Raw genomic sequence first — 9,235 nt, 5'->3', positions numbered from 1 at the left:
GGGCGGGCACGTGGCAGGAGGCGGGTCTCTAGTTTCGCGCCACTTTTGGTTGCGGCGGCGGCGGCGGCAGCGAGAGCCGGGAGCGGTGCTGGGCGGCAGCGGCCGGGACGGACCCCGACGGGGACCCGTAGCCAGGGGGCCGCGAACGGCCGGGACTGACCCCAGCGGGGACCCGTAGCCGACGGGCCGCGAACGGCCGGGACTGACCCCAGCGGGGACCTGTAGCCAGCGGGCCGCGAACGGCCGGGACGGACCCCAGCGGGGACCCGTAGCCGGCGGGGACCCGTAGCCAACGGGCCGACTGGACCTGAGGGACTCTCCCCCCGCGCTATGGCGCCCAGAGACTACGCCGCGGAGAAAGGTGGGTGGTGCCCACGCGGCCGGCCCGGGGGCCCGGCAAGATCCCATTGGCCGCGAGCCGGAGGAGGGGGCGGGCCTCGGGCTGCCATTGGCGGCCGGGGGATCCGGTTCCCGCGCGGCGGGACGCGGCATCCCCCCGGAAGTGACGTCACGGCGGAGCCTCCGCTCCCGGCTCAACCGTGTCCGTCCGCGGAGGGATCCGGGCGCGCGCCGGCTCCGCGTGCCGCTGTGTTTACACGGGACGGGGGGGGGGACCCATGGGAGGGGCTGGGGCAGGGAGGTTACGGGGGCTGCAGCAGGAGGTGGGGGTTGGGGGGCTGGAGGGGGGATGGGGGGCACATTGGGGTCGGTATGGGGAGGGTGGGGGGGTGCCGTGGGGGGAGGCTGGTGTAGGGAGAGGCGTTGGGGGGGGCTGGGGAGGGGGGGCTGCAGCAGGAGGTGGGGGGCTGGAGGAGGGATGGGGGGCACATTGGGGTCGGTACAGGGAGGGTGCGGGGGTGCCGCGGGGGGAGGCTGGCGTAGGGAGGGGCGTTGGGGGGCTGGGGAGGGGGGGCTGCAGCAGGACGTGGGGGGGCTGGGGGGCTGGAGGGGGGATGGGGGGCACATTGGGGTCGGTACGGGGAGGGTGGGGGGGTGCGGTGGGGGGAGGCTGGTGTAGGGAGGGGCGTTGGGGGGTGGGGGCTGCAGCAGGAGGTGGGGGGCTGGGGAGGGGGGCTGCAGCAGGAGGTGGGGGGCTGGAGGAGGGATGGGGGGCACATTGGGGTCGGTACAGGGAGGGTGGGGGGGTGCCGCGGGGGGAGGCTGGCGTAGGGAGGGGGCGTTGAGGGGCTGGGTGTGGAGTAGGCCGTTGCTGGGAGGTTTGAGGGGGTTGGTGCCAGTGTGGGGGTTGCTGGGAGGAAGTGGGGGGGCAAATCGGTGCATGGGGGGGTCCCCGGCTTGACTTTCTCTCTCTTTCTCTCTCCCCCCTCAGAGAAGGTGAAGCGCTTCTTGCAGGAATTCTTCCGGGATGGCGAGCTCGGCAAGAAGGAGTTCCCGTATCGGGACCAGCTGGTGAGGGAAACCCCCCCTCCTCCCCCCACCCCACAACACCCCCCACCTGCCCCAAAGCTCCCGGCTTCCCCATCCTCCGTCCCAGCAGGGGGTGCTGCAGGCAGCTGTGGGTCTCCCGCAGCTCAGCCCAGCACCCCTCCCTGCCCCGCACCCGCAGGTGTCTCTGGCTCACCGGGAGCAGGTGGCCCTGTACGTTGACCTGGACGAGGTGGCCGAGGAGGACCCCGAGCTGGTGGACGCCGTGTCTGAGAACGCCAAGCGCTACGGCCGCCTCTTCGCCGACGCTGTGCACGAGCTGCTGCCCCAGCACAAGGAGCGGGAGGTGAGGGGCACTAGGGAGAGAGGCCGGGGCGGGAGTGGGAGGCCGGGGCCATGCCCCCGCTTCACAGAGCCCTTGTCCGCCCCCCAGGTGGTAAACAAGGACGTCCTAGATGTGTACATCGAGCACCGGCTGATGCTGGAGCAGCGTGGCCGGGACACAGGGGAGACACACAGGCCCCAGAACCAGTACCCCCCGGAGCTGCTGCGCCGCTTGTGAGTGCCTGGAGTTCTCTGACATCTCTGGCTCCCTGCCCCCACCTCTAGGCCCCTGGATCTCCCAGCCCTCCCCACGCAGGGAGCTGGGCTCTGGGTCCCTTAAATACCCCGTCCCGTCTCTAACTCCCTGCCTCTCCCTCCTGCCCCAGCGAGCTGTACTTCAAGGCCCCGTCGGGCTCCAAGGCCCGCGTGATCCGGGACGTGAAGGCCGACTGCATCGGGAAGCTGGTCACCGTCCGCGGCATCGTCACCCGGGTCACCGAGGTCAAGCCCATGATGGTGGTGGCCACTTACAGCTGTGACCAGTGCGGAGCAGAGACCTACCAGCCGGTGAGTGGGCGGGGAGTGGAGCTGCCGCCTGTCTGTCAGCTTGGGGGAAGCTGACGGGGCCAAGCGTCCTGTCACGGAGCTACGGGACCAGTGCGGTCTCTTGGGGGAACCTCTTTGACGTGCCGGACCCCTCAGGGGCCTCCAGGGGAAGCCACGCGGCCTCACCGCCTCCATGAGCTCTGGTCAGTGAGTCAAACGGAGACTGAGCCTTGGGAGAGACATGTCTGTTCTGCAGCGACCAGCGCGCCCCAGCCAGTGCTGACAGCGACGCTTAAGGCAATGGACCCAGCACGGGAGGTCCGGGGTTTAGCACAGAGAACAGAAGGGTGAAGCGTCGTGCGATCTGCTCAGCCCAGGGCAATTCCCCAAGCCAGGCTTTAGGGGATCCCCATTTTCAGAGTGTCTCTGACTTCCTTCCTGGCCAGACGCCAGCACTTCTCCCTCACCTCCCACCTTCCCGGCCTTTGTTCTTCAGCTGGGGTCTCTGCTCAGTCACTGGCCCTTGCATTTGTGTCTCTGGCCCTCTTGTGGGTTTGGGTCTGTTTCATCCAGTTCCTTAACCAAGGCTGCTTCCTCTCCCAAGACCAGGAGGTGACACGCACACCTGTGTCTTTCAGTCTGCCCTCAGAGCAAACTTAACCCCCTTTCCCTCAGTGGGTAGCCAGGTAACCCCCAGGGGAAACTGAGGCAAGTATAGGCCTCATTAAATAATTACAAACATTCCCAGTTTGTCATACCCCCCCACCTGGGCGTGGGGGAGCATCCGAGTCCCCTGTTCAGACACCGGGTGGGGGGGTGTGTGGCTGACCCTCTTTCTCTCTCCACCCTGGCCCCCAGATCCAGTCCCCAACTTTCATGCCGCTGATCATGTGCCCAAGCCAGGAGTGCCAGACCAACCGCTCTGGGGGACGTCTCTACTTGCAGAGCCGCGGCTCCAAGTTCATTAAGTTTCAGGAGCTGAAGATGCAGGAGCATGTGAGTCGGGGGTGAGGGGGGTTTCCAGGCTGGGGAGGGGAGTTGGGGCATGGAACTGGGGGCCCCAAAGATTGATATGGGCTCCCTGACGTGCCCCCCCATTTGGTTATGGGGTTTCTGCCAGAGTCGGGGGGCTGGTCCCCTGATGGGGGGTGCAGCTGGATCGGGGCTGACTTTTTTCCTACTCTTTCCCCCGTGCAGAGCGACCAGGTGCCGGTGGGGCACCTCCCGCGCTCCATCAGCGTGGCTGTGCACGGCGAGAACACGAGGCTGGCCCAGCCCGGGGACCACGTCAGCATCACCGGCGTCTTCCTGCCCCTGCTGAGAGCTGGCTTCCGGCAGATGGCCCAGGTGAGAGCGGGAGAGGAGGGTGGGGGGCAGGGCCAGATCAGGGGGGCTGGGCTTGAGTGGAAGGGAGGTGGTTGGGCCAGGCGTCCCTGCTGGTTGCTGAGGGTAGTTCTGGGGGGATGGAGGGGAGGGGAACCTTTCACCCCATGGGTGGGTGCTGGGCGGTTGCCTGGGTTGGGCCTGGCTGGGCAGGTCGCCTGGAGTGACGCGCCCCCTGCTCCCCCCAGGGGCTGATTTCCGAGACCTACCTGGAGGCGCATCGCATTGTGAAGATGAACAAGAGCGAGGAGGACGAGCTGGGGTCAGGGGAGCTAACGGAGGACGAGCTGCGCCAGATCACAGGTGACCCCTCTCCCTGCCCATAGCCCTGCTCATCCCCTGCCCTCTCCCTCCGCCCGCCCCCAGGGAGCCACGCCAACTCCACGGCCCTGCGGCACCTCCTGCCAGCCCCTGGGCGTGCTGAGTGCGGGGCAGCTGACGGAGGAGGAACAGGGCCTGCTCGTGGGTGAGATCTCCTCTGTATAGCGCTGTTTGCCCCTCCTGCTAGCAGCCCCCACACCCTGGCCTGGTTGGGGGGGCGGGGGGGAATCATGGATCAAGGACCCCCCAGCCCTGATGACTCCCCCAACCCCGCTGTGTGCAGAGGAGGATTTCTACGACAAGCTGGCAGCCTCCATCGCCCCCGAGATCTACGGGCACGAGGACGTGAAGAAGGCCCTGCTCCTGCTGCTGGTGGGGGGTGTGGACCGCAACCCCCGGGGCATGAAGATTCGGGGTGAGTCTGAGGTGGCGGGGACGGATCCCCGGGGTGAGGAAATTCAGGGAGGCTGCGGGGGAGGAGCGCTGCGGGGGTGTGTGTGTCTAGGGGTGGGTCTCGGGGGCGCTCGATCCTGTGGGGGGGGGGGGGGGGGGCCTGCTCTGATGCTAACCCAGCTCCTCGCCGTCTTCCTCCAGGGAACATCAACATCTGCTTGATGGGTGACCCGGGCGTGGCCAAGTCCCAGCTACTCTCGTACATCGACCGCCTGGCCCCCCGCAGTGAGTAACACCCCACCCCAGGGGTTAGGGGGCACTGGGGCCCAGCTGGGGGGGGCATTCAGGACCCCACAGGTGCATCCTCCAGGGGCTTCCCAGCAGTGGTGGGGAGGGGGACCCTGGGGCTGTGACCCTCCGACTCCCATCTCTTCCCCCCTCCCCCCCTTCCCCAGGTCAGTACACGACGGGGCGCGGCTCGTCGGGCGTGGGGCTGACAGCCGCCGTGCTGCGCGATCCGGTGACGGGGGAGCTGGCCCTGGAGGGTGGGGCGCTGGTCCTGGCCGACCAGGGTATCTGCTGCATCGACGAGTTCGACAAGATGCTGGAGAGCGACCGCACAGCCATCCACGAGGTGATGGAGCAGCAGACCATCTCCATCGCCAAGGCGGGCGTGCTGGCCACCCTCAACGCCCGCTGTGCCATCCTGGCGGCCGCCAACCCCGCCTACGGGCGCTACAACCCCAAGCGCAGCCTGGAGCAGAACGTGCAGCTGCCGGCGGCCCTGCTCTCCCGCTTCGACCTGCTCTGGCTGATCCAGGACCGGCCCGACCGGGACAACGACCTGCGGTGAGAGCCCGGTGGGCCCCTCTCCACTCAGGGCCGGGGTGGGGCGTCCGGGCAGCAGTGCTAACGTGTGTCGCCCCTGCAGGTTGGCCCAGCACATCACCTACGTCCATCAGCACAGCCGGCAGCCACCCTGCACCTTCCAGCAGCTTGACATGAAGCTCATGAGGTGAGAGCTTGGTGGGGGCTGGGAGCCAGGACTCCTGGGTTCTCTCCTCCGCTCTGGGAGAGGAGCCGGGGGGGGTGGCTGGGAGCCAGGACACCTGAGATATTTCCCCCGCTCTGGGAGGGGATGTTGATGAATGCAAAGTAGTGTGCACTGGAAAATATAATCCTACCTATATCTATAAAAGGATGGGGTCTAAATTGGCTGTTAACGCTCAAGGAAGAGATCTTGGAGTCACTGTGGATAGTTCTCTGCAAACATACACTCAGTGTGCAGCAGCCGTCAAAAAAGCGAACAGAATGTGGGGAATCATTAAGAAGGGGAGAGATAATCAGACAGAAAATATCATGTTGCCTCTCTATAAATCTATGGTACGTCCAGGTCTCGAATACTGCGTGCAGATGTGGTCGCCCCATCGCAAAAGTCATCTAGTGGGACTGGAAAAGGTTCAGAAAAGGGCAACCGAAATGATTAGGGGTGTAGAATGGCTGCGGTATGAGGAGAGATTAATAAGACTGGGACTTTTCAGCTTGGAAAAGGGACGACTAAGGGGGGATATGATCATGATGGGTGTGAAGAAAGTAAATAAGCAAGTGTTCTTTACTTCTCATAACAAAAGAACTAGGGACACTCAATGAAATTAATAGGCAGCAAGTTTAAAACTAACAAAAGGAAGTATTTTTTCACCTGTGGAACTCCTTGCCAGAGGATGTTGTGAAGGCCAAGACTATAACAGGGTTCAAAGAAGAACTAGATACGTTCCTGGAGGACAGTCCAGCCATTGGCTATGAGCCAGGATGGGCAGGGATGGTGTCCCTAGCCCCTGTTTGCCAGGAGTTGGGAATGGGCGACAGGGGATGGGTCACTTGATTCCATGTTCTGTTCGTTCCCTCTGGGGCCTCTGGCACGGGGCACTGGGCTGGATGGACCTTTGCTCTGACCCAGTCTGGCCGTTCTTACGTTTCCCAGCTCTGGGAGGGGAGTGGGGGGCTGGGAGCCAGGGTTCTACGCCCAGGTCTGCCCCGTGCATCCTGCTGGGGAGGGGCAGATTCTCCCCCCCTCCCCCCGCACATAACCCATCTTGCCCCTCCCCAGGCGCTACATCAACATGTGTAAGCGGAAGCAGCCGGCCGTGCCGGAGGCGCTGGCCGATTACATCACAGCCGCCTACGTGGAGATGCGCAAGGAGGCCTGGGCCAGCAAGGACACGACTTTCACCTCGGCCCGCACCCTGCTGGGCATCCTGCGCCTGGCCAGCGCCCTGGTGAGCCCCCGCCCCGGCTCGGGGCAGGGAGGGGGCGGGGCGGGGGCAGTGTCGTTCCCGGCTCCACAGGGCTAAAGTGCTGACAGTGCAGGTAGCTGGCGTCTGTGTGCTACTGCAGTGTGGGGGCTTGCAGCTCTGGGGGGCCACTGGCGTCGGCAGGCTCCCCCCCCGGCCGGCCAGCCTGCGGCCAGGGGCAGGGCAGAGAGGGAGGTGCCCGGCGCTGGGGCTTGGCCACCTGGAGCAGGAACCGCTCGTCCCGTCCCCCCCAGCCAGTCCCAGAGGCTCCAAAGTGCTGTTCGTGCAGGTAGCGTGGGCAGCCGTCTACTGCCGAGTCAGCGCTTCGCGAGCCCCCCGGACGCCCCGTCGGGGGGACCCCTCTCGGCTGCAGGGAGGGACCCAGGGGCCCTGGGGCTGCTCTTCGGGTCATGCAGCGGCCAGGCCCCCTCCCCCGGGGGGGTGGGGGTGGAGCCCCCGCCAGGCTGAGCGGCTCGGGATTGGCAGGGGTTGGGTCAGTAGCTGGAAACAGCCCGGGGCATTGCCCCTCATCTCAGTCTGCCGGGGCGGGCGCAGTGCGCTGGGGATGGACGGGCGCTGGCGGTCAAGCATTTCCTGGGCTCTGGGGCAGAGCTGACGCCCTCCCCGTGCCGCCTCCCCTCCAGGCCCGGCTGCGGCTGGTGGATGTGGTGGAGAAGGAGGACGTGAATGAAGCCATGCGGCTCATGGAGATGTCCAAGGACTCACTGCTGGGGGACAAGGGTCAGCAAACCAGGTGAGACGCGGGGTTCGTGCCCCCTAATGCTGACACGCCGAGGCAGGGCTCCCGTCCCCTAAGACTCCTCCCCACACACACACACATCCAGGGGTTCTGCTAGGGGCAGGGCGCTCTGGAATAGGGGCACGTTCCTGCTCAGGGAGTGGGGTGTTCCCATGGCTCCATTTGTCTCTCTTCCTTTCCCCCACCCCCCCTAGTCCGAAGGAAGCAGCAGATGGGATCTCTGTGGGGGGGTGTTCCCCGAGGCTGGGACTGGGGGCAGTGCAGGAGGGGGTTCATGGAGGCTGGCAGTGGAGGGGGGGGTGTGGCCGGAGGCTGGCGCCAGGACTGGGGCAGCGCTGACAATTTCCCCCTTTCCCCAGGACGCAGCGGGCGGCTGACGTGATCTTTGCGGCCGTGCGGGAGCTGGCGGGCGGGGCGGGCGGGCGCTCGGTGCGCTACGCCGAGGCCGAGCAGCGCTGCGTCTCCAAGGGCTTCACCCCCGCCCAGTTCCAGGCCGCGCTGGACGAGTACGAGGAGCTGAATGTGTGGCAGGTGAACCAGGCCCGGACCCGCATCACCTTCATCTGAGCCTGTGGGGCACAGGAGGGGAGATCCCTGCCCCCGGCTGAGCCCAGCTCGCTCTGCGTCCCCGGGGGCTGGGCTGTACCCAAGCAGGGGGCCCCCCTTCATGTGGTAGCTGGCTTCAGCCCTCTGCAGTGGGGGGGAGATGCGTAGCCTCCCTGGGGTGCGCATCCCGTGCCAGGTTCTGGGGTACAGTTGGTCCCAGAGCCCCCCGCGGAGCTGGGGCGGTGCCCCATGGGCCCCTGTTCTGTGCCGAAGGGGTGGGGGAGGCCAGGCCTGTGTCGAGGGGACTCCTGCCCGGGGCTCCCTGTCATTGCAAAGGCGACTTGTTCGGCTTTTTCTCTTACCAATAAACCAGTGTTTGTATGTTACAGCGCTGCAGGTGGACCGCGGGTGAGGAGCTGGTAGCAGGGTTGGGGGGGCAGCAGGGGGGTGTGAGCATGGCCTCCCAGCAGGGGCTGTGAAGCTGGGGGCAGAGATGGGGGCCCATCTCACCAGGCAGCTCCTGTCCAGGCTGGCGGGCGAGCGAGCACCTCACCCCATCTCCCTGAAGGGCAGGGCTGAGCCCAGCCTCTCTGCTCTGTGGGGCAAAGCAGCTCCGTCCCGCCTGCAGGCCTGAAGCCCCGTGCCAGACCCAGTACTGCTGGGTTCTGGTCTGAAGGGGCCGGGTGGTGGCTCTGTTTACGCTGAGGGAATTGGCTGTAGCTCCCTGCATCACCCCTCAGGGCCTAGACCCCAGGCATCCTGGTTCTCAGCCCCACTGGGTGAAAGCCCTAGACAGGGGCTAGAAGCGAGGAGCGCAAGGATGGGCCTGGGTGTAAGATGTTCGCCTGGGACTGAGAGCTGGGGGTGAGCGTGGACACCTCACTTCTCCGTTCTCAGCTCTACCGTGGGGGGAACGGCATGGTCCAGTGGGGGGTGGGGTGAGGATAAATACACAAGGGGGTACAACTATGGTGGAGACACACACGCACACAATGTTGGCAGCCACTCTCCATCTCTAAGGGGAGTTCGGCTGCAGAACAGGCTTCCAAGGGAGGTTGGTAGGGGCAGGTTGGCCAAACACCTGTCAGGGCCGGTCCAGGTTTGCTTGGTCCTGCCTCCCCCTGGATGACTTCTACAGCAGAACAGGGTCAGGTCCATCTCGCCCAGGGTCCTGTCCACTGAGCGTGGTCAATGCCAGAGCCTCGGGGAATGAACAGAGCAGGCAGGTACCGAGTGATCCCTGTTGTCCACTCTCAGCTTCCTGCAGTCAGAGGCTGGGGACACG

At 65.7% G+C, this 9,235-nt stretch overlaps 1 protein-coding gene across 2 annotated transcripts; it reads left to right on the top strand.

The window, feature by feature from the left end:
- Positions 1-96: 96 nt before the first annotated feature.
- Positions 97-8,336, top strand: MCM7 (minichromosome maintenance complex component 7). Of its 2 annotated transcripts, XM_043537098.1 has the most exons (16): positions 97-211; positions 276-361; positions 1,331-1,410; positions 1,568-1,732; positions 1,820-1,944; positions 2,097-2,277; positions 3,115-3,252; positions 3,454-3,603; positions 3,828-3,942; positions 4,244-4,375; positions 4,555-4,638; positions 4,809-5,202; positions 5,285-5,368; positions 6,461-6,629; positions 7,289-7,398; positions 7,764-8,336. In XM_043537098.1, the coding sequence occupies exons 2-16, from the start codon at positions 331-333 to the stop codon at positions 7,969-7,971; spliced, it is 2,166 nt and encodes a 721-aa protein (XP_043393033.1). In that variant the 5' UTR covers positions 97-211; positions 276-330; the 3' UTR covers positions 7,972-8,336. The 2 variants fall into 2 exon arrangements, with proteins under 2 accessions (XP_043393033.1, XP_037743505.1); XM_037887577.2 differs by having other exon boundaries at positions 206-361.
- The last annotated feature ends 899 nt before the right edge of the window (positions 8,337-9,235 follow it).

The sequence above is a fragment of the Chelonia mydas genome, chromosome 28 (assembly GCF_015237465.2).
Source record: "Chelonia mydas isolate rCheMyd1 chromosome 28, rCheMyd1.pri.v2, whole genome shotgun sequence".
NCBI lineage: Eukaryota > Metazoa > Chordata > Testudines > Cheloniidae > Chelonia > Chelonia mydas.
This window is presented reverse-complemented; position numbering and strand designations above follow the sequence as displayed.

Bases quoted from the DNA above. Each gene is read 5' to 3' on its own strand.
- MCM7 (XM_043537098.1), top strand. From the start codon at position 331: ATGGCGCCCAGAGACTACGCCGCGGAGAAAG. The intron at 4,639-4,808 runs GTGAGTAACACC...CCCCTTCCCCAG, and splicing joins CGACCGCCTGGCCCCCCGCA to GTCAGTACACGACGGGGCGC. The intron at 6,630-7,288 runs GTGAGCCCCCGC...CCTCCCCTCCAG, and splicing joins TGCGCCTGGCCAGCGCCCTG to GCCCGGCTGCGGCTGGTGGA.